The sequence below is a fragment of the Fusarium odoratissimum genome (genome assembly GCF_000260195.1).
Source record: "Fusarium odoratissimum NRRL 54006 unplaced genomic scaffold supercont1.70, whole genome shotgun sequence".
NCBI classification, from domain to species: Eukaryota; Fungi; Ascomycota; class Sordariomycetes; order Hypocreales; family Nectriaceae; genus Fusarium; species Fusarium odoratissimum.
Window position 1 is genome coordinate 1 of NW_022158741.1, and position 21,845 is coordinate 21,845.

General features: G+C 47.4%; 5 protein-coding genes across 5 annotated transcripts; 2 read left to right on the top strand and 3 right to left on the bottom strand.

Annotated features, from left to right (window-relative positions):
- Positions 1-690: 690 nt before the first annotated feature.
- Positions 691-1,095, top strand: FOIG_16234 (uncharacterized protein; the record flags this gene model as incomplete). Its single annotated transcript, XM_031217668.1, has 1 exon — positions 691-1,095. The coding sequence occupies one exon, from the start codon at positions 691-693 to the stop codon at positions 1,093-1,095; it is 405 nt and encodes a 134-aa protein (XP_031052603.1).
- A 5,470-nt stretch (positions 1,096-6,565) lies between these two features.
- Positions 6,566-8,112, bottom strand: FOIG_16235 (uncharacterized protein; the record flags this gene model as incomplete). The annotated part of the gene is made up of 3 exons (XM_031217669.1): positions 6,566-7,273; positions 7,322-7,491; positions 7,551-8,112. The coding sequence occupies 3 exons, from the start codon at positions 8,110-8,112 to the stop codon at positions 6,566-6,568; spliced, it is 1,440 nt and encodes a 479-aa protein (XP_031052604.1).
- Positions 8,113-13,862: 5,750 nt separating this feature from the next.
- Positions 13,863-16,467, top strand: FOIG_16236 (catalase-peroxidase 2; the record flags this gene model as incomplete). The annotated part of the gene is made up of 6 exons (XM_031217670.1): positions 13,863-14,148; positions 14,201-14,355; positions 14,418-14,490; positions 14,539-14,970; positions 15,025-15,160; positions 15,204-16,467. 6 exons carry the CDS (start codon positions 13,863-13,865, stop codon positions 16,465-16,467), a joined length of 2,346 nt encoding a protein of 781 aa, XP_031052605.1.
- Positions 16,468-17,719: 1,252 nt separating this feature from the next.
- Positions 17,720-19,055, bottom strand: FOIG_16237 (endopolygalacturonase; the record flags this gene model as incomplete). The annotated part of the gene is made up of 5 exons (XM_031217671.1): positions 17,720-17,969; positions 18,030-18,114; positions 18,167-18,296; positions 18,351-18,770; positions 18,825-19,055. 5 exons carry the CDS (start codon positions 19,053-19,055, stop codon positions 17,720-17,722), a joined length of 1,116 nt encoding a protein of 371 aa, XP_031052606.1.
- A 582-nt stretch (positions 19,056-19,637) lies between these two features.
- Positions 19,638-19,838, bottom strand: FOIG_16238 (uncharacterized protein; the record flags this gene model as incomplete). The annotated part of the gene is made up of 1 exon (XM_031217672.1): positions 19,638-19,838. The coding sequence occupies one exon, from the start codon at positions 19,836-19,838 to the stop codon at positions 19,638-19,640; it is 201 nt and encodes a 66-aa protein (XP_031052607.1).
- Between the last annotated feature and the right edge of the window lie 2,007 nt (positions 19,839-21,845).

A 21,845-nucleotide genomic window follows, 5' to 3' on the forward strand; every position in this document is an offset into this window, starting at 1 on the left:
AGAGCGGCGCTCATATCTTTTTCAGTAAAAGAAGGCATTCTGAATTGATTGGCGTTAGTTTGAAATTAATTGGAATTAAATTGGTAGAGTTGTGACTGTTTAAAGTATATATAAATTGGGTGGCTGGGTTAAAAGTGAGGTGGCCGGTCTGTGGGGGTGGCCAGTCTTTGGGTGACGGACGTTATGGCGAGTCATAGAGACGCAGCTAGCTGTGTCATTAATATCACGTGCCCTTCCGGACACAGCTAGCTGTGTCTCTAAGATATCGTTATGTAAGCATGATCTATATAAGTGAGTATGTGTTGTGAGGCTATTCACAACTGATTTATTGTATTTCTGGCTATATAATGCATCTCGTGATAGATACAATATGACTCACGCTTCCTCTCGTGCAGCGGATAACATACCATCACTGGTATCAACACAATGAATCAGAACACGCTTCCAGGTATATAACCCGAGTGTTCTTCGGCCATTGTAGTAGCTATTCCTCTCGTATCAAGCATCTACAACACCCAAATAGCATAAACAGTCATCATAAACCCCAACAACCGCCGTCATCAGAACCCTCCTCCCTTCGTTGTTCGAACTGATGATTTAGTAACGCCTGTAACTTCTGCTCCTCCCGTGAACTATATTCTTCAGTCTATCCCCAGCAATAGTCAACCTATCCCTCAACGGCCGGCTCCTATGAATCCTCGCAACGATCCCCTCAACCTCCAGATGGACTTCTGGCTTACGCACACAAGGCCCGGTGATGCCACTAGCGATGCTGCTTTGCGGCAACAGAATCCTCAAGCTCTTATTGCTGCACAGAACACTTCATACCCTCCACCGGGGCAGCCGGTTAATGTGATCCAACGGCCGTACGGGTATCAAGTTGAGGGAGAGTGGCATATTGGTTACTGGTACGATCGACTTCAGCACCGTGCTAGAGAGCAACCACAAGCAGATCTTGGGCCTCAATGGAACCATAATATGCTTATTAACTACGATCAGCACTATCGTAGCCAGCAGCTTGCAGTCCCTGGAGTCAATTGGCCTACCCCAGCAGTAGGTATGACTACCTATCAGCCTGTTATTCAGGCTCTTTAAAACACAGGGATATCTGTTGTTCATGTAGATCAATGCGGAAATACACAGTGGGTTTGGCAAGGAAGGCATTGAGTCGGGGGCATAGTACAGTTTTTTGTGATTTTGCTTGGTCAATAGTATAAAAAAATTCACACCTAGTGCAGAAATTATTGTAACTCAAGGAAAATCCTACAAATCAACCTCGTGATATAATACATGTAGTACTCTGAAATAGCCCTTTTTCTAAGCTTTCGAATGGTATATATAATATATCTATTGACCGACTGTAACCCAATTTAGATACGGCGGTTCCGAGTTCGGTGTACCCGTTGCTGATCCTCATGATCCCGGGCTGCCGCCTTCCACACATGATCGGGTCCACGATAAGTCGTAAATCGCCGTGCCTTTAGCTCCTCTTCAACCTGCTTGTTCACCCGTTCATTCTCAGCTTCATCAAAGTCAAGATAGGCCATCATTTCCTCCTTGGTCCAGTCTCGAACACTTCTTCCTATCCTACATTGAGGGCCCATTTCCTTGTAATCGAGGCACCAGTTGTATTTAGCCTTGGTATAACGCCGGGGCAGCTTCATAGCCTTACGGTACTGTTGGTTGGTCTTCAATGCCCCCCGAGGCTGTGTGGCATACCACGCCTCTCGATCTGCTTTGTAGCGTCGATAGATAGCACGAGCATCGTCATAATCCAATTCATTAGCCTCACTTTGTGCAGTAGCTGTTGAAGGTCCGGCCACTGGGGAAGTTGTAGTTACGGTTATTGTCTTGGTCGTTGTCTCCGTTATAGTCTCTGTTGCTGTGTGTGTTCCAGAGCTAGCTGGGGATAACGAGCGTGTTGTTGATCTCGATACTGTATGTGTTACAGTATGAACAGTTGTAGAAGTCTGAGTGGGAGCTACAGTTGCAGAGGCTTGAGTGGGAGCTACAGTTATCGAGGCCTGAGTCGGAGCCTGTGAGATATGCTCCCAGCGTAAGGGGCATGCTTTTGACTTCATTTTATGACCTGACTGATGACACTTTGAGCATGTTGGTGGTGCCCTAGGTCGTATCGTATTCTCAACTGCCTCAAATGCACAAGGCTCTCGTTGTGTGCTTGTCACGGGTAACACCGATGTGGCCTGAAGTCGGTCTATCTGTACAGGAGGCTCTATGAGAAGTTGAGGGTTTCCAATGCGCTGAATTCGCCAATGCGAGTGGAAATGATACATTTGTAATGGTTGACTTCGGTATAACAAGGGCTCGATTAAATGAGCACACGGCAGACCAAGGGTGCGGTTGAAAGTGCCTGTACAAGCCGGGAGTTGATGTAACAACCGAGCTCGTTGGTCGTCAACTAGCCGAAGAGCCTCGTGTGATATCCAATCACGGATGTTGCCGTATAATGACCCGGATAGCTTCAAAGGGAAGCTAGCTTGTTGTCTTGCTTGGTTACTCTCAAGCTCGGCCACCTGATTCGTTACAACTAGCTTGATGTGTCTCCAGGCGTCAAACAGGTTAAGCTGGGAGGTCTTGAGATATGACTTGATGAGTTGATGAATACCCTCACATCGTGATGTGACATATTGGTTGAAATGAAGGTGTTGATCAACCCAAGCCTTAACGAATTTCTCCTTATGGAGATCTAGCCAGGTCTCAGTAATATAGCCGACCTGACTTACGTGGTCAGGGATATACTTCTTCTTGAAGTCACTAAGCTTCTGATAGTATATATCCTCATTACTAGATGCAACGAGATCATGCCAAGAAGAGTAGAAGTCCTTCCACTTCTCTTGTCCTTCATGATCCTTTGCATCCTTGGTAAATGCATCCATGCAGTGACGCAATACCGCCTTGTTGATATGCCACAAGCAAAGTAACGAGGTTGAATCTGGAAAGGTAGAAGCTACAGCATTCATACAAGCAAGGCATCGGTCTGTAAGTATCACGGAAGGGAAATCTGCACATATAGCTACGTAGATAGACCGTAGCTGTGCAAGAGCCCAGTTGTAGTCCTCTTCTTCCTCGCCACTGAGGAATGCAAATGCAATACAGAAAGACCGTTGGCAAGCATCAACACCAATGGCATTGAGGAGTGGCATCTTGTACTTGTTGGTCTTGTATGTGCAGTCTAGAATAAGCACTTCCGTATATGATTTGAGGTAGGCAAGTGACTTTGGGTGTGCAAATAACACTGCCGTGACTGTACCCTCTTCGAGACGTATACGACTCCAGAAGCCCTCACTTTCGAGCTGATTTGCAAGGGCATGTATGTTGCTTTGACCCTTCAGAAGCTCTCGCTTGCTTTCAGCAATACAATTGTAGATATCCTGTTGTGTAGCAAGTGTTGTTGATGTATTCCGTAGATGTGATATAATATCCTTAGGTGCAGAGCCACAACTGGTAAGTTGCTTGACTATCTGCCTATCTGCCGCTGAGAGTATCCGATGGGTAGGGTGTGCCAAAGGGTTGCTTGGCTCATGGTTGTGTTTATGATGCTTCTGATTAGAACGATGTGATAGAGACCACGAAGTCTTGTTAGGTCCTTCCTTTGCTATGACGGAAAAGAGGCAGCCCGTATGGCGAGATACAGTATTTCTGTCCCGTTTCCTTGTTGTTGAAGGGGGCTTTGAGCCTCGATCACAGTTGTAGATAACCCCCTTCCTTCCACTTGAAGTATTCCATGAATTCTTGACTGAAAACGCGTAGCCTCTTTCTCGGGCCCACGCGTTGATGGCGGTGAGAAGAGCCTGCTGCGAGGGGAAGTGACCTTCCGGTGGAAGAACATCATCAGGGAATAAATTTTTAGCATCAATTGGGTTCATTTTAGATAGGTAATACGGTAATAGCTTCAATTGGCTTCAATTGTGATGTCAATCGTTAAATTGGAAGGTCTGAGTTGAAAACGCGTCTGCACGGTCCCATACATACATAGCGCTTACATAACGATATCTTAGAGACACAGCTAACTGTGTCCGGAATGGCACGTGATATTAATGACACAGCTAGCTGTGTCTCTATGGGCCGCCATTTCCTGAGGCCGTGAAGATCATGCCTACCCTGCGATAGTTACATATATCCGAGAGGAGTACAACTCCTTACATGGTATCCACATCCAGTCACCACCTTAGTCACACGGTAATTGGTATAGTAGGGTTCCTTAGGCCTGAATCTTTACTTGCCGTGGCTGGTTATGTAAGCGGCAAATCGTCATTCCCCGAGCGTCCCATACAAGAACTAAATGGTACCCTAAACCACAGAAACGACACTAACCCTTGAGGCGGCACAACTCTCTCCTGTAAAAATTTTTCCTTGGCACCCGCTGTTAGCGCTCTGCTAGGCGAGAGAATTTTTACAGGCCAAAATAGCAACAAAAGCAACTATAGGACTAGCGGGACCCTAACAGCTGCCAGAAGAAAGGGATTCAGAGAGTTAACCTTTCTTCATGACAAGTGTCTTCAACGGCACTAAGCTTCGCGAGCTCTTAACATTGCCTCCAGGCACCATTTCATTTATCTTTATCTGCGACTTCTTCTCACCTCGACATTTCGGCTTCGCAAGCCTGCGACATTCTGGCCTCTGTGCCCCTCGACTTCCCGTATGACCGACTTCTGCAGCCTCGGCTACCCAGACGACATTCGCAGCATCTTGCTGCTTAATATCAAGGGTCATCATGCCCTCACCCTCACTCTCACCTTCGCCTGCAGTTTAACGCTGCCTCGACCAACTACAGCAGCTTTAGCTGCCCGAACAACACAAACAGCCTTCAGCTGCTCGACTTTCTAGGCCCTCTGGTGCCCTCGACCTTGACGCACGGACCCCACATGGTTCATTGCCCTTTTTGCAGCTCGGAAGCTGCTTAACCGATCTCTGCAGTCATATACTGCCTAGAGACTCTCCTCTTTCTTTCTGCAGCCTCGGCTGCTGCCTAGAACATAACCAGGCCTCGACGATATGTCTTACTGGATAAGACCACTAGATATAAACCGCTAGGTCAAAACGATACAGAGCTTTACCTGGAGACCATAGATCAGGGCAATTACCTCATCTACAGAGCAGCGTTCTGGCCGCCTTGGGTTTTTCCCCTTCGAGGGGTTTTCCCAAGGATGCACGGTCCTAGGGTTACAGCTACTGGCGATCTTAGGGATTATGGTTCTCCTGCCCTTAGGCATAGAAAGCTACTTGATCTATCTGTGCAAGAGAATTCTAGGCTGGAGAGGAATAGTTCCCGCTAACGGGATAACCTCTTGGAAGTAAAGCGCCTCTATGCCGATGATATGCTGGATAAACTAGATAGAAGCATTGCTAGAGGGAAGCTCTGCTAAGATCAACTGTATTAATGTCCATAGGATATGCTTCACCAATAACTACTATAGAGCTGGCTACGAGTAGAGAGGTGCCTCTTGGGGGGATAAGTACAGAAAACGCTCAAGCATATATACGGCTCCGACGCAAGAGGCCTTGCAGATAATCCAAGCAAGCATCAGCACGGCAGCGATTATAGATAGTTTAGCTCAGCACATCCTGTGCTCCATTAGGAGACTTTTTAGGGCCTACGGCCCCCCGGACGAAAAATATACATACATACATACATACATACATACATACCCTTGAGGCGGCACAAGCCTCCAAGGCGGTCACGACGAGGGGTCCAGACCAGTCAAGTCTCTCGTTGGCATAAATCGTGCTACTACAGAAAAGTGACTCCGAATTTGAGTCTATTGTGACTATTGAATTTGGTAACATTCATGTAGGTGGGGGTAGGCTACAAAGAGGCACTCATCAGCGAAGCAGGTTAGATCCCCAATCTTATATCCTGTATCAAAATATATCAAATGTTATTTCAAATCCGGTATTTTGCATTTGTTTGATTTGAAATAAGATTTTGGCATATTTGATTGATTTGTTTGGCAGTTTGTTTGATTGGTTTTGATTTATGGGCAGCGCTGCGATGCGGTCCTACAAGCGCCGGAGAAGGTCCTTTCTGGCTTTGCCGACTGGGGGCTTATCGAGAGCATATCGATGGCCATACGGCTAAGGCGTGGAAACTGCCGTCATTGTTCAATGCGACACCACCACTCCAGAGGTTTGCAATCGATCTTGGTAGCTGGAGAATTAATAAATGCCTCTAGGTTATCGCCATCGATTGAAAGAGCCGTCTCGACCTCCATCTCCTGTAGCCATAGCTGTAGCTGCGAAGGCGGCTTCCCCAGCGCAGTTGGGATATCCTCCGGAGTAGTTTTTATGTCTCAATCGATATTGGTATTGTATTCCCCCTCCCATATTTGCCGGGCCCCCACAATCGCTGGATTAATCCACGCACTCTTCCAGTTCTTATCCAAGTATGCTTTTCGACAGCGTGGATCGAGAAGAAGAGCGGCGACGTAAACGGGAGCCTCATCAAACATAGTGTAGTATTTATTGAGTACAAACCATCCCATGTCGATAGAATGGAGCATAAGGCTATCATGGAACTCCGGGTTCGAGTAGTGTATTTAACAAGTTAGTTAAAGGCTGTCTCTTTAACGGAAATAGACCTTGCCTTCGCTTTCTCAAAGTGGCTGAGAAGACCATCCATCATCCGCAGCGTACTACAGAGGCTCGCTTTATCGCCTTCTGTTATCAAAGTTGCCTCGGTAAAGGGCTGGAGGAAAGTATGCGTTTTCGACAGTATATCCCAGTCGGCGCCTGATAGAAGATGAGCACAGCCGATATCCTTGTCATGGTCTACCATAAACTGGACGATCTGTGCCTTCTTATTGAAGGCGACACTGATAACTTTATACCATGAATACCACCGTGTTGTGTTATCGATCCCGATACTGCGACCCACAGCTTCTCGCCAGTTATCACTATGGATTGGAGAGCTTCCAATCCAGACTGCGAGATGGTGGAGCTTCTGGAGAGCATTAATGCCTTCCCACCCGCTAAATTCTAATTGCCGAATAGTCCTCTCTCTCGTCGGAGGTCTCTGCTGTCTCCCCTGCTTCTCCTCTGTTGTGTGACCCACCGTGGTATCGGGTCCTGAAGGCGTATTCTCATTTAGAGAAGTAGAGAAGGTTTCGATAGGCTGCGCACCAGCGGCGTTGCCGGCGGCATTAAGTGCAGCACCTAAAGCTTCTTTCGAGCGCACGAGAAGGAAAGCTTGAAGGGAAAGGTTAATAATATGGCCGTAACAGCGGACACGGCGGCGGACAGGATTGAAGATTATCTAGACGAAACTCAGCTGGCACAGCCATAGAAACTTATCTTTACTTACTCCTCGCCCGTGGAGTAGCTTGTTTGATAAAGCTTCTAGGCAGGTATTGTTCGAGGATGCGTTATCCCAAGTATGATAACCCACGCGTCGAATTTCGAATCGCCCCAAGACATCAGCGATCAGGCCGGCCTGGGACTCGTCAGAGTAGTCTTTTCGACACTCTAGCGGACCTAAAAGCGCCTTTCGAAGTTTATAGCCCTTGTCGACCCATGGCATACTGCAAGCATACCATGCCGGTGTGGTGATGTCCAGAGATCAGATGAGAGGTGAATCATCGAAATGGCAGATTGAAGGGACTCGGCCAACTGAGCAGCGTAGAACTCATAGCTAGCTGAGATGTAGCGCATCACTGTACGTCGGGAGGTAATCAGACTATCCTCGATGGCAGGATTACATGCTAGTGCTAGGTCCTTTAGCTCATCCCACTCAACCATTGAAAAGGCCACTCTGCGACGTGTGAGAAGGCTGATAAGAGCTTTGATGTAAGCCTGCCGATTGAAGGCATTCCATAATGCCGCTTCGGATGGCGTAGTCGATGATGTGATATATACGTCGAGCGATTGCTGAGATTGGTTCTGCCGGCTAGAGAGCCCGATCAGATATGGATGATTATTCCTTATGTGGCGCCGCGCATTGCCTTTATAACCATCCTTCCATGGCTTCGCCGTACAGTATAAGCAGACATATGAAGTGCGAGGCTTCGTCTTCTCTCTGGTGAAAAATCTCTCAATATCGATGAAGTCAGGGGCGGAAGAGGGTGTCCTCGATATGGACGAAGCTTCGGATGCCATGGCGATGGCTTTATGGTATAGATAATGGATCGAGGCGATGAAGAGTCTGCCGATAAATCGGACTAGAAACTGCAGTAGCTACTCGGAAGACTTTTTTTTATTTTATTTTTTTACCTTATGATTCTTGTCAATTTCTGATGGATCTGGATCGTAGGATTGGTGAGGTTTGAGGGTAACGAGATTTAATGTTGTGGGCCCTATGAGGCGTATCCTCCCAGGCGGAATAAATTCATTCATTCATTGATGATAAGCTTATGTCAGACAAGCATGTGTCACAAAAATCCCTCATTCTCCTCTCTTTACATTTGGTCAATTGATTCCCAACCATTAAAGATGTCCCAGTCAAACGATGAAGCAAAAATTCTTCTTGCCCTGCGAGCCCTTCAAAATGATCCAAAATTAAGTATCGGACGCGCCGCATCAATATGCCAAGTCTGTCATCAGGTCGCCGCCAGCGAGGCATGCAGTCTCGACGCATTTAGGTCCCTAAATCACGCAAACTATCTGATCTAGAGGAACAGATCATAGTTCAGTTCCTCCTCGACCTGGATTCGCGAGGATTTCCCCCGCGACTGCGTGGTGTGGAAGAAATGGCCAACCGATTGCTCGCTGACTGCGACGCGCCACCCGTCGGCAAGCGCTGGGCTTCTAACTTCATCAAGCGACACAAAGAGCTCAAGACGCGGTTTTTTTTCGCAGGTATGACTACCAGAGGGCTAAATGCGAAGACCCAACCGAGATTCGAAAGTGGTTTAAGCTTGTGGAAAACACAATCGCGAAATATGGAATCGACCTGGCTGATGATATCTATAACTTTGATGAGGTTGGCTTTCTAATGGGCATGCTTGCAAGCGGAATGGTCGTTATAGGCTCAGAAAGGCGTTCAAAGCCAAAATCAGTGCAGCCTGGAAACCGTGAATGGATTACTGTGATCCAGGCGATCAATGCGGAAGGCTGGGCGATCGCGCTGTCCATCATAGGTGCCGGCCAATATCACCTCGCCAACTGGTACCGGGAAAGTAACCTCCCGGACAACTGGGCTATTGCAACATCTCCAAATGGCTGGACCGATAACGACCTAGGCCTTGAGTGGCTGAAGCACTTTGACCGATGTACAGACACGGGATCAGTTAGTCGCTATCGTCTTCTGATCCTTGACGGCCACGGAAGTCACCACTCTCTCGACTTTGAGAAATATTGTCAGGCAAACAAGATTGTTACGCTCTGTATGCCGCCTCATTCATCTCATCTACTTCAGCCTCTCGATGTTGGGTGCTTTAGCCTGCTCAAGAAGGCTTACGGGTAAGAAATTGAGCATCTGATCCGATGCTCTATAACCCACGATTCTAAGACCGAGTTTTTTCCCGCCTTTTATGCAGCGTTTCAGGTCACAATGACTGGGAAAAATATCAAGACAGCTTTTAGAGGCGCTGGGCTTATTCCTCATGACCCGGAAAGCGTGGTATCGAAGCTTGATGCGCAGCTACGGACTCCAACGCTGGTTGAGGAGGAGGCCGGCCCCTCTACCGCTTGGGTTTCAAAGACACCCAGGACTCTCCTTAAGGCTCAATCTCAGTCTGAATACCTCGACAGACGAATTAGAAGCCATAAAAGTAGCTCACCAGAGTCAATTCTGGAAGCATTCAAGTCGCTTTCTAAGGGAACAAAGGCAATGATGCATGAGAACGCCTTATTGAGAGCTCAGGTCCGTGATCTTCAACAGGCAAATGAAACACTAAGCCGGCGTCGAAGGGCAAAAAGGACCAGACTACAGAAAGGAGGGGTGATTATAGTATGGGAAGCAAGGGAAGTAATTGATTAGATGAATATAGATGGGCAGGTCGAGGGCGAATTGTCGAGAAGTGGTGGTCAAGGAGGGTCGGCACGACCGAGGGGAAGGTGCTGTGGAGGATGCGGCAAGACGGGGCATAACGCAAGGACATGTCAGATAGTTGTTGCAATATCTGATGAAGAATACGGCAATTTAGTTTAATTGATGAGAGAGTTTGTTGTGCCTTTCTGGTGATTTCCATTTTGAAAGTTGAGTTTTTTTGTGACACATGCTTCTCTGTAATATAAGCATATCCATGTACGTTAATATATTGTCAAGCTCCAGAGACCTTCGCTTTCTGTTGGAGGCAAGGATAACGATGAGAGTGAACGATCAGTAATAGGTTGGCATATACCCCTCCAGGCGATATAAAACTAAACTAAACTATGGGCTCCCGTCGAAAAGAACTACCCGTTAGTGTAGACTCTTCACGCTCTTTACTGAGGGAAGGGCTAGAAGTCGCGGTTCTGCGTTTACACGAAATGGACGCGCCCGAGATCGTCGTGTCGGGCGAATCATAGAACTATCGAGTTGCCCGTCTCGCTCCATGATATGCAGGTTCTGGGTGAAGGTACCACCAGACCGTAGTTGTCGATGGACCTATATTCTCTGTACTATGAAGGTAGCGCAGCGTTCGCAGCAGAGTTTTCAATGCTCAAGATATCCTCGTTCTCTACTAATAGAATTATTATCCATCCAAATTGAAAGCAATTTTCGAGTATACCTTCTGGTGAGCACAACAAAGTGGCTATCAAGTCCTTCATATCCCCCAATAAAGAAACCAAGTCTTCTTCGAGTAATCTAATACGTAGATATAACTCATTTACAGGCGGTGCAGTATTCTGCCAGTTCTTGAGTTGTTCGACGTCTCGCTCCAACTGCTCCATGCGCCGTCCAAGGCCAGCTCGAGATACCCTTTGGGCCTCTCGATCTTTGACCCGTCTTTGCGCAAGCCGCGAATTGTTTATTCCTGATACATATCGCTTTTCTGTGTCTAGTCCTGCGTCAGTGGATTTAGTTGCAGACGAGGCCTATCACTATAACGTACCATGGGAAGTCTGGTGAGGCCCAACCGGTGAGTGAGACATTTGAACGGCTGATTCTTGGAAAGCGGTATTCGGTATGGATCCTTCAGTGAGGAATACTTGGTGGACGCGGCCTGGGCTGTTTTCACGAGAGAGGCGATATATCTCTCTGGTCTGAACCCTGCCAAGACAACCAAGACCGCTAGATCGAACAGATGACAATGTAGGGCCGAGAGCCGAGAATTACACTTCAGCATGGGTTGTGTGTTGAAAGGCGCAGATATTGTAACGCGGCAATTAAGCTTGGCGTATTCCTGCTCGACAAGGATCAAATTTCGCCAACGAAGGGGGAAGATGTCTCACATTGAACCATCATGCTTGTTGCGTATCGGAATGACCGACAACGTGCCCTCCAATGATCCACGTAGTCCGGACCATTGTCCACAGGTAGAAGAGCGTCCTCAATTGCCTTAGTGCTTCCCGTTAACTAGTTTTTTTTTTTATTTTTATTTTTATTTTTAGCAGGCCAGCAGGGATTCCCACAATCCTTTGTCAGCCCCAATTACTTGCACCACCCCGGAGCTTCGGGTTCCAAAGCAGAGTCATATAAGGGCTAATTTGGAGAGACCAGGGACGCGTATGCTCTTCTACGGACTGTCTGCACACGTTGTGTTGATTGTTGCACCGCTGCATTGATGGAAAATATCGGCCCGGTAGCAAGCAGAGTTTCGGCTTTGTTCTCGAAGGATTTAGAGTTTAGAGGATATGCGTAGTATTATTAAACGACTCCATAATGAGAATACAAGGTGATTTCATGCCAGTGTGTGACTGTGTGGCCACGTATTTCTATCCAATGATTGCTTGGCCAGCACTGAAAACTTACAGCCGGTTCTTCGCCTACAAGTGCGCCGTTGTCGTGTGATAGATGTGCTCGGCGGGAGTATATTTCGATCACAGGCAAATATGACTTTGATTCGGCAACTTGACGTCTTTAATGATTTCCCTGTCGTGAATGCATAGCCTCGAGGTTTCATCCAGGAATTAATGGCTGCCAACAGAGACTCACGGCATTCGTATATGCCTTCAGAGACATCACTAGTTAGCTGCAAAAGCAGGAAAAAGAGGCCTCTAATTAGCTCAAATTGATTCAAGCAACCCCCAGCTAGCTGCTCCACTGACAAAAATTCAGAGGTTCAGGGTTCAGGTGTAGAAGGAGGTTTTGTGGCGCATCGGGCCTGTCCGTTGCCGCTTAGAACGCGTGACCTTTTAGGAAGCGAACGGCCCCACTATTAACCGCAGGATCCGCCTCTTACTTCGTGCTCCATTGTTTAAGGTTTGTCGGTGTTAGAACCCCAGTTGATTTGCCCGGCCCGCTCGATCGACCCTCTCGGAAGCGGCAATCCATCTCACCCATAACCGCTTACAGCACTTTGACAAAAGCGACTAGGATCCCTGGAAAGAGTCCCGGAAAGAACCGTCTCAGTATACCACAGTAATAGGGTTAGCGCTAACGGTTAAACGCTATTGCCCCTGAACCCTGACCAACGGTGCTGTCTTGTGACTCGACTGGAAGGAACGTTACGAAATGCCGGACCGAGAGATCTAGAACCTCCTTACTTCGAAGGTTTTAAGTTCGTTGCACAAATGAGCAAAGCAAAAGCTATACGAATCAAAGCATAAACATTTAATGTTGACGACTGAGCATGACAAAGGTAGGCCGAACTTATTGTTAGACATTGCAAATTAAAGACACAAAAATCATCTGCATTCAAAATACGGGGTCGCATAGCAGAAGAGGCCACTTAATTTATCTCACCTTACTGCTATAATCAGGAAATTAAGAAGAGCCTGAGGTAACACGGCACCCGAAATCTTTATTTGCTTTACCTAGGTCTCGTGTCAGGACCTTTATGTTGAGACAGTATGGCTAAGGTGGTCCGATCTGCTGGTGGCTAGGATGTGGATACTATGTAAGGAGCTGTGCTCCTCTTAGACATATGTAACTTAGAACTAATAATAACAATAATCAACCCTTTTACTTCAACACTTTACTCCGGCCCGCGCTCACGGCATTGATCGTTTACCTAGCTAATCTGTTTCACAATATTCCCATTGGTTGACGTATAAAGGCGAGAGAGTGGGTAGTCGGATCATATGTGGGATATTACCTCTTGGCACGGCGATTATTTCTGCCAATTTATCTTAAATAAGAACAAGTCCTAAGATTATTAAGCTTCCACTGGAAATTAATAAGAAAACAACCTGTATAAGTTTGATTCCTTAAAGGCAATATGGTAAACTTAAAACTATATGGTTTCATTCTCCAAAGTTTATATTAAGCTACCACCTTCTAAGTATAGACAGTCTCACGTAAACCAATAGCACAACTGTGATTTACTATGTATCTCTGTTGGCAGTTAGTGCGTGTGATTTATTGGCATTACCGCTTATCAAGGTCTCTAGCACAAAAGATTTCTCCGTCTCCGCAGTCACTCATGGACGAGACAACTAATTTCAGTATTGTCGCCGCCTATCACTATCTGAGAAACAATCAAGAGGGGACAGTGACGTTGTTGTGGTTACCTTGCTTAGTAGAGGCAAAAAAGGCTGGCATCCTTGTGATTTATGGTGATACTGCAGCTGTAAACCCTGACCATGCTGCTTGCCCCATGCTCATCCTAAGATGCACTGTAACTGAGCCAAGATTGCTAATCCGAGCGTTTGACCTGTTGCATAAGGCTCTATACCACTGACACTGCCGACTTGGCGCTGTAGCAGCCCCTGTAGATCGTCACTGTGGCCTTTTTTTGCCTCTGCCTACAAAACCAGACATAAATCCTCCCATTTTCTAGCCTGTTTGTTCATCCCCAAGCAAGACCACAGCACATTCCGCCATGCACGTTCAATCACTTCTGCTGGCTTCTGGCCTCGTGCCTCTCGCCGCTAGCCAGGACTGCCCTTTCGCCAAGCGCGCCACAGACAATAACCTTGTTCCCCTGCGAGAAATCCCCGAGGATTTTGGTATCTGCCGCGTCGCTAGCAACCAGGCTGGTGGAGGTACCCGAAGCAGAGACTTTTGGCCTTGCGCTTTGAGATTAGATGTCCTTCGACAGTTTTCGCCTCAGTATAACCCGTTGGGTGCAGATTTTGACTACACTGAGGCATTCAAGTCTCTTGACTGTGAGTTTCATTCATTTCGGGATTAGAGGAGGTTGTCTAATTGACTGTGCAGATGAGAGCTTGAAGAAGGATCTCAAGGCGCTTCTCACTGATTCTCAGGATTGGTGGCCTGCTGACCATGGTAGCTATGGTGGTCTCTTCATCCGTATGTCATGGCACAGCGCTGGTACGTACCGCGCTATGGATGGCCGAGGTGGCGCTGGAATGGTGAGTGCAGAATCTGACAGTTCTGACTGGGATATTGTTGAGTCATTCACTGACCATTACAGGGCCAACAACGATTTGCTCCTCTCGACAGCTGGCCCGACAACCAGAACCTGGACAAGGCTCGCCGTCTGCTCTGTACGTTTCACAACAGTCACACAAACAACCAATTCTAACGAATTACAGGGCCCATCAAGCAAAAGTATGGCAGCAAGATTTCATGGGCTGACCTGATCGTTCTCGCCGGCAACGTCGCCCTCGAACACAGTGGTTTCGAGACCCTTGGTTTCGCCGGTGGCCGAGCCGACACCTGGGAGGCCGATGAGTCTATCTACTGGGGTGCCGAGTCTACCTTTGTCCCCAAGGGTAACGATGTTCGCTATAACGGCAGCACTGACATTTATGAGCGCGCTGATAAGCTTGAGAAGCCTCTTGGTGCTACCCACTTCGGTCTCATTTATGTTAACCCTGAGGGTCCTGATGGAAGCTCTGACCCCAAGGCTTCTGCTCTTGATATTCGTACTGCTTTCGGTCGTATGGGTATGGATGATGAGGAGACTGCTGCTCTCATCATTGGTGGTCACACCCTGGGCAAGACTCACGGTGCTGTTTCTTCTAGTAAGTGTCTTATCAGTCGAACAGTTTTGAGGCTATGCTGACTGCGATTCTCAGAGAGCATTGGCCCTGAACCCATGGCTGCTGACCTTGGAGAGATGGGTCTTGGCTGGCACAACAGTGTCAACGAGGGTAACGGTCCTGACCAGATGACCAGTGGACTTGAGGTTATCTGGTCCACGACTCCCACCAAGTACGTTCTCTTACTACTCTTCAACCCAACTAACAAATCTCAGGTGGAGCAACCACTTCCTCAAGAGTCTGCTTGGCAACAACTGGACCCTCGTCGAGAGTCCTGCAGGCCACAAGCAGTGGGAAGCCGTCGACGGCAAACTCGAATACCCCGATCCCTTCGTCAAGGGCAAGTTCCGTAGGCCCACCATGCTCACCAGCGATCTCGCCCTCATCAACGACCCCGCCTACCTCAAGATCTGCAAGCGCTGGCACGACCACCCCAAGGAGATGAACCAGGCTTTCGCTCGTGCCTGGTACAAGCTTCTTCACCGTGATCTCGGCCCCATTGCTCGCTACCTTGGACCTGAGGTTCCTAAGGCGAAGTTCATCTGGCAGGATCCTCTCCCTAAGCGAAAGGGAGACATCATCAGCGAGGATGATATCCCTAGCCTTAAGTTTACTATTCTTGCTACTGATGGTCTTACTGTTTCTAAGCTTGTTTCTACGGCTTGGAACTCTGCTTCTACTTTCCGTGGAACTGACAAGCGTGGTGGTGCCAACGGTGCTCGTATTGCCCTTGAGCCTCAGGTCAGCTGGGCCAGCAACAACCCCGAGCAGCTGAAACAGGTTCTCTCCGCACTGAAGAAGGTCCAGAAGGACTTCAACTCCAAGTCCGGCTCTAAGCAGGTCTCTCTCGCTGATCTGATCGTCCTCGGTGGTGTTGCTGCTATTGAGAAGGCTGCCCAGGATGCTGGCTTCAAGGACGTCGAGGTTCCTTTCACTCCTGGTCGTGTTGATGCTACACAGAACCAGACTGACTTTGTTCAGTTCGGTTACCTTGAGCCTCTTGCTGATGGTTTCCGTAACTACGGACATGGAAGTGCCCGTGCTCGCACCGAGGAGATCCTCGTTGACCGCGCTGCTCTTCTTACCCTCACTCCCCCTGAGATGACCGTGCTCGTTGGTGGCCTCCGCGCCCTCAACGCCAACTACGACGGCTCATCCAACGGCATCCTCACCGAGAAGAAGGGCCAACTCACCAACGACTTTTTCGTCAACCTTCTCTCTCCCGCTTTCGTCTGGACCAAGAAGGACGACCGTGGTGAGCTCTGGACTGGTACTGACCGTGCCACCAAGTCCGCCAAGTGGACTGCTACCCGCGCTGATCTTGTCTTCGGATCTCACGCTGAGCTGCGTGCTATTTCTGAGGTTTATGGTAGTGCTGATGCGAAGGGGAAGTTTGTGAAGGATTTCATTTCTGCGTGGACCAAGGTTATGAACCTGGACCGTTTTGATGTCAAGACTGAGAAGGAGACCAAGCACTAGAGTTTTTTCAGTTATCTTTGACATTTTTTAGATTTATATTTTTTTTCATTATATCGTTCGTTTATAGATCTGTTCAAACTGCTTGAATCGAGAACAATGTGAATATGAAAATGCCTCGCCCTTTTACGACCCTGAAGGATCATGGACTATATGCACCTTAGCACGTGATAATGCAATCTCACCCTTAGCCGTCTCATCAACCCCGCAATATTCATCTGTCACCATTCCATTTTCACTCGTGACACGTCCTTGAACACGCAAAATGCTTCAACTGCTGAACCTCCCTGATGAGGTCCTCACTCAAATTTGCACCTTGATTTGCGATTCAGATCGCCTAGCCCTCTTCCAAGCCATATATGCCAACAAAAGACTGCACAGAATTGCCTCGCCGATTCTCGTCCGCCACTGGCCTTTTCATCCGAGGATTCTACATAAACAGGCACCTGCCCTCTTTGCACTCCACCTTAAAAGAAATGACAGATCAATAGTATTCGATGAACTGCTTCCCATCGCCGGCGATGATCCTTGGGTTAGTGCTGGAGAATCTTCGAGTCGTTGTGCTCAGATGGTACGACGAGGATGACCCTGGACATATGCAGTGTGCAGCACCTTTCTTTCACTTGCCCAACGTCAAGACCCTTTCTCTTTCAGCATTATCTGATGAGATATCGCTCAAGAGCATCACGGACGAGAAAGATCGCAATGGCGATGCTAAACTGGGGTTGGATCCTGATATCTACGAGACGCGAATCAGTCATTACTGAACAGATAGAAATAGGGCTCTAACCCAACTATCAGACAGAACAAGATGAAGAACATATAAATCACTCCAGCATTTGACAATTAAGAGTCTCATCGCCTCAGACCTTTTAGTTAATATCTTAAAAACCCCTCTTTCTTAATGGCAATGTTCAGTCCTCGAAAGGAAGGTGTCAAATATTGGGGTGAAAATCTGTGTTGTCCATTTTTTTCTGGTTGGGTTAGGACCCTATTTCTATCTGTTCAGTAATGACTCGTCTGAGGGGCTGTTACAGTGCTGAGACAGCTCTTCGACCGGTAGCTCGGTCCTCCGGCTAGCCGGTCTCAGTTTGTTGTCGTCAAGGATTTGTTTATTCGATGCAAGATATCTTACATACCCACAGGCCACTAATATTTATACGAATGCTATAACACCCAGTGCTAAGCCAACCAGCCCGGTACGAGCATTACTGCTTCTGTTGAGCCACGAGGCAGAGAAGCTTCCTGACTTAATCTAGCAAGAGGCCACGCTGGGGACGTTCTCGCAGCTGCCGTAAGTCTTACCACCGGTGACATTGACGTTGGACCAAGTCCAGTTAGAGCAGCCGGAGCTACCGCAGACGATGGCAATGTTGTATCCGCTGGAAGAAACAGCACCGGTACCAGTAATATCCTTGATGGTCAGACCGGTGATAGGGAGGCTGCTAGTAGGCTCGCCCTTGAGGTCGCCACCATAGTAGTTCTGCTCAACGATAACACCATACCTGTCATTAACGTTAGAACACTCTTCTTGCTCAGAGCTGAAGTGGCAGGGGTCGACTTACTTGGCAATGTTCGACAGGGTGATGCCAGAGTAGGTAACGCCGGCGACCTTGCCGGAACCACCCTTGACAGTCTTGACACGAATGCCTGGAATACGTGTCAGTTTGAAGGAACCTACGAAATGAGTTTTATATCATACCGTTGTCAGACTTGGTAACCTGGGAGTTCAAGAACTTGACGTTGTCGACGACGTTGTTGTCCCGGTTGCCAACACTTCCGATGGAGAGACCGTGGCCACCGGAGCAAAAGCCGCCACTGAAGGTGATGTCCTGTTTTATGTCGTTAGCATATTTTTTCTGGTAGCTGCCATTATGTCAACCTACGGTTCCAGAGTTGACAGCAACGCAGTCATCCTGGTTGTAAACCTTGGCGCCGGTAATGGTAACGCCTGTGCTGTCACCGATGTCAAAACCATCAGTGTTGTGGCCACCCTTGGAGTCACCGTCGGCGTTGTCGATGGTCATCTTGTCAATGTTGAGGCCGTTGACGCCGTTGATGCTGACAGCCTGAACAGGGGTGTTCTTGATGTAGAGGCTTTTGATGGTGGAGTTGGTTAACTTGTGAGCGGCGAAGAACTTGGGCTTGGTCTTGCCCTTGTCTCCTTTTCCATCCCACCAACGAGCACCGTCAGCATTAAGAATAGCGTCAGAGGCTCCCTCGACCGTGATCTTGTTTCCAGCGATGGAGAGAAGAGGGCCCTCCCACTCCTTGTAGTCCCAGGTGGTGGTACCCTGGAAGGTGACCTTTAATTGGTTAGTTTCAAGCAGTGCTAGGTCTGCTGGAATGTGTCAACGTACCTTAGCGCCGCTCTGCAGCTTGGTGAGGTCCAGGGTCGTTCCAGCGGGAACAGCCACGTTGTTAAGAATAAGATTGGTGCAGTTCGATTGCCCGGCCATAGCCTTGGAAGCATCGGAAAAGGTGCAGGGGTCCCACTTGTCGTTGTAGGTATGAACCTCAGGATACGAGGGAGCGGTCATGGCGGTGTTGGCCAAGGCGGTGAGGAAAAGAGCACTTCCGAACTTGAACATTTTGAGTTTTGAAGGAACTCTGTGGATGGATTGAAAGTATGTGGAAGAGAGAACGTGAATGAATGAATTGTAGTTCGTTGGTTGGCAAAAGTATAGCGTGCTATGATGTCTCCTCTCTTTATTATTTCAGGCTCTGCTACAAACTTATATAGCTCCCATCCAATTAGCATGCCAGTTCCAGTCCCGTTAGATCCGAATCCTGGTATGTTTCCACAAACATAGTGCTACTATGTCTTCCCTGTCTAAGCTGAGGGATAAAAGAGGAAAGAAAGCAAAAATTACACCCCTTTCGGGGCGTTACTTTTAGTGAACGCCCAGTGAATTCCCGGCCAGCCCTTGGCTGACCTGCCTGAGACCCCACTAATAAGACTTTAATTTCTCCGGGACATCCGTACGAGGTCTACTGGCCCGTTTACTATGCATCATCGGCTGTGGGCATTATACTTAGTGTAAGCTCTTTAAACTTTAACAAGGATTTCAGACTTTACTTACTACCATCTATACGTGAATCTGATCATAAAGTCTGTAGAGCGTATAGAGTGCGCTGACCCTTCATTTGTAATGGTTGTTGATCATCTGTCCTTATGAAGATATAGGATCGAACTTCGGGTCGGCTAGCTCCATCGATCCATAGTAGTTTTTGATGTCCTTTAGCACCCTGCCTTTCAGCTGATGCTCTTGGCGAAAGTGCGACTCGATGCCAGCTCCGGGTCGAACAGCTGTTTTGCAAAGTCGACAGAGTAGCATTTGGTGCTCCTGGTTTAATTGAACAATACTTTCCATTGCTACTGATTTTATCTGGCTGCTCTGTATAGTTAGATATGATGAAATAATAAATATCGTTCTGTTTACCTTTCTGTCACTGAGCTACTCCATATTGCGAAACCCTTACCCCAGATTGGCGCTAACTAACCCTAAGCTGGCGCTAGTTAACCCCAAGCACCAATCAGCGATCCGATATGAGCCAAAACGATAAAACATAAATCTGTTGACCCCGCAACCCATTTTCTCAGCCTATTTAACTTAAATGACCTGCGAATAACACCTAGGGTCAGCCGACGGAAACGCATCGCGTTTCGTGTTTTATGTTTTCTGATTTAATTAGTGCGGTACGAGAAACACAGTGCGTTTCTAGTGATAATTCTTGAGTAAGGAACCAAGGTCATCGAGGGCAGCGCAAAGATCTGTGGGTTTGTCCCTAGTGTCTGTTCTGTATTAGTATACAATGAGCAAACACTAGGGCAGAACAGCTTAGATAGTTAATACTGACTCTATTCTAACCCTGAGAAGGAAAACCGGCTAACGAAACAAGACCTTCCCTAGAGTTCTAAGCTACCATCACGTCCTAACAACTAAGATTTTAAAAATACAACAGAAAACTAGAAAGTGGTCCAATCCTCATAGGCCACAAAAGCATCATCCGTAGAAGCACGGACAAAGCATGCCTGCATAGTTTCGCTTGGGTTTAGAATTCCCCTCCAAAATAGGCCATTGACCGAATAGAGTGTATTGATAGTACCTTTCTTATTGCTTTGCAGCCAAGCCTTGCCAACACTCGTTCTCCTCTTTCTTGCATTCATGCCGTTGTAGAATTGTATGGAGATACTGAGTTTCTCATTTCCCTCTGGGATTGGCCGTAAATCTTTATTTGTCAGTCCAGGTCCACAAACAGTTTTACCTGTTTCTGAACTTGAAGTCGACCATGAATCCTCTCTGTCTTCATCGTTACTCTGACAGAATACATCTGTAGAAACGGCACCCCAAATGTTGGTATAGCTTTCTTCTCCGCAGGTCTCTGTCGTGCTACACCGGTCGTCCTCTTCTTTAAGCTGACCATTATTTGGGATATGCTGGCGGCATGTAACATGAAAATCCTTATCGTTGCTGCAAGATGCTCTGGATAGCTTCCATTCTTGAGTGATGCTTCTGCCAGCACGTACATCGTGGTCTGCGCAGATTGACTGACCCAGGTTACGGCGAGTCACAGGCAAAGCCCGAGGACTTAATTCTTTGGTAGTTGTTGCATTGGGGTGAAGGATATCGACTCCTTTAAGGGATTTATCCAGAATAATCTCAGCTCTTGTGCAAGCAATAAATATGCAAGCAATAAGCATAAGTAGTGTAGGAGACTTGGCCATAGCGATCTAAGGATATTTGCTTAAGAATACGAGGTAGAAGTGGCGATAAAGAGTGAGAGTAGAATAATAACAGAGGATATGTGTACCAGATAAGGAGCAGGTTATATGTATTTATATTAACTAGTTAGTAACTACTACTTGTAATATATCAGTGCTGTTATAGTTAAAATTATGATTGACATTATAAATAGCTACTCTTAGCTGTATTACGTGGCCTTTAGGATATTAGATGAATTTAAACTCTGTCTCTATGTACTACATAGACCTCGGCACTTGAACTGGTGTTATTATCTAAAAGCGGGCAGAGCTATGTAGGGGCCTTATGTCACAGAACAGGCTTAGCGGCCAACTGCAATGCCTGCCCTTACTTACACGAGGTTTTAGCTGATATTTAAGAGCGGCTATGTAGGTAGTACATATCTTGAGATTTGTTGTTTTGAACTTTAAAACTACTAACGTCCGTCACCCAAAGACTGGCCACCCCCACAGACCGGCCACCTCACTTTTAACCCAGCCACCCAATTTATATATACTTTAAACAGTCACAACTCTACCAATTTAATTCCAATTAATTTCAAACTAACGCCAATCAATTCAGAATGCCTTCTTTTACTGAAAAAGATATGAGCGCCGCTCTCCAGATGGTTGCAGA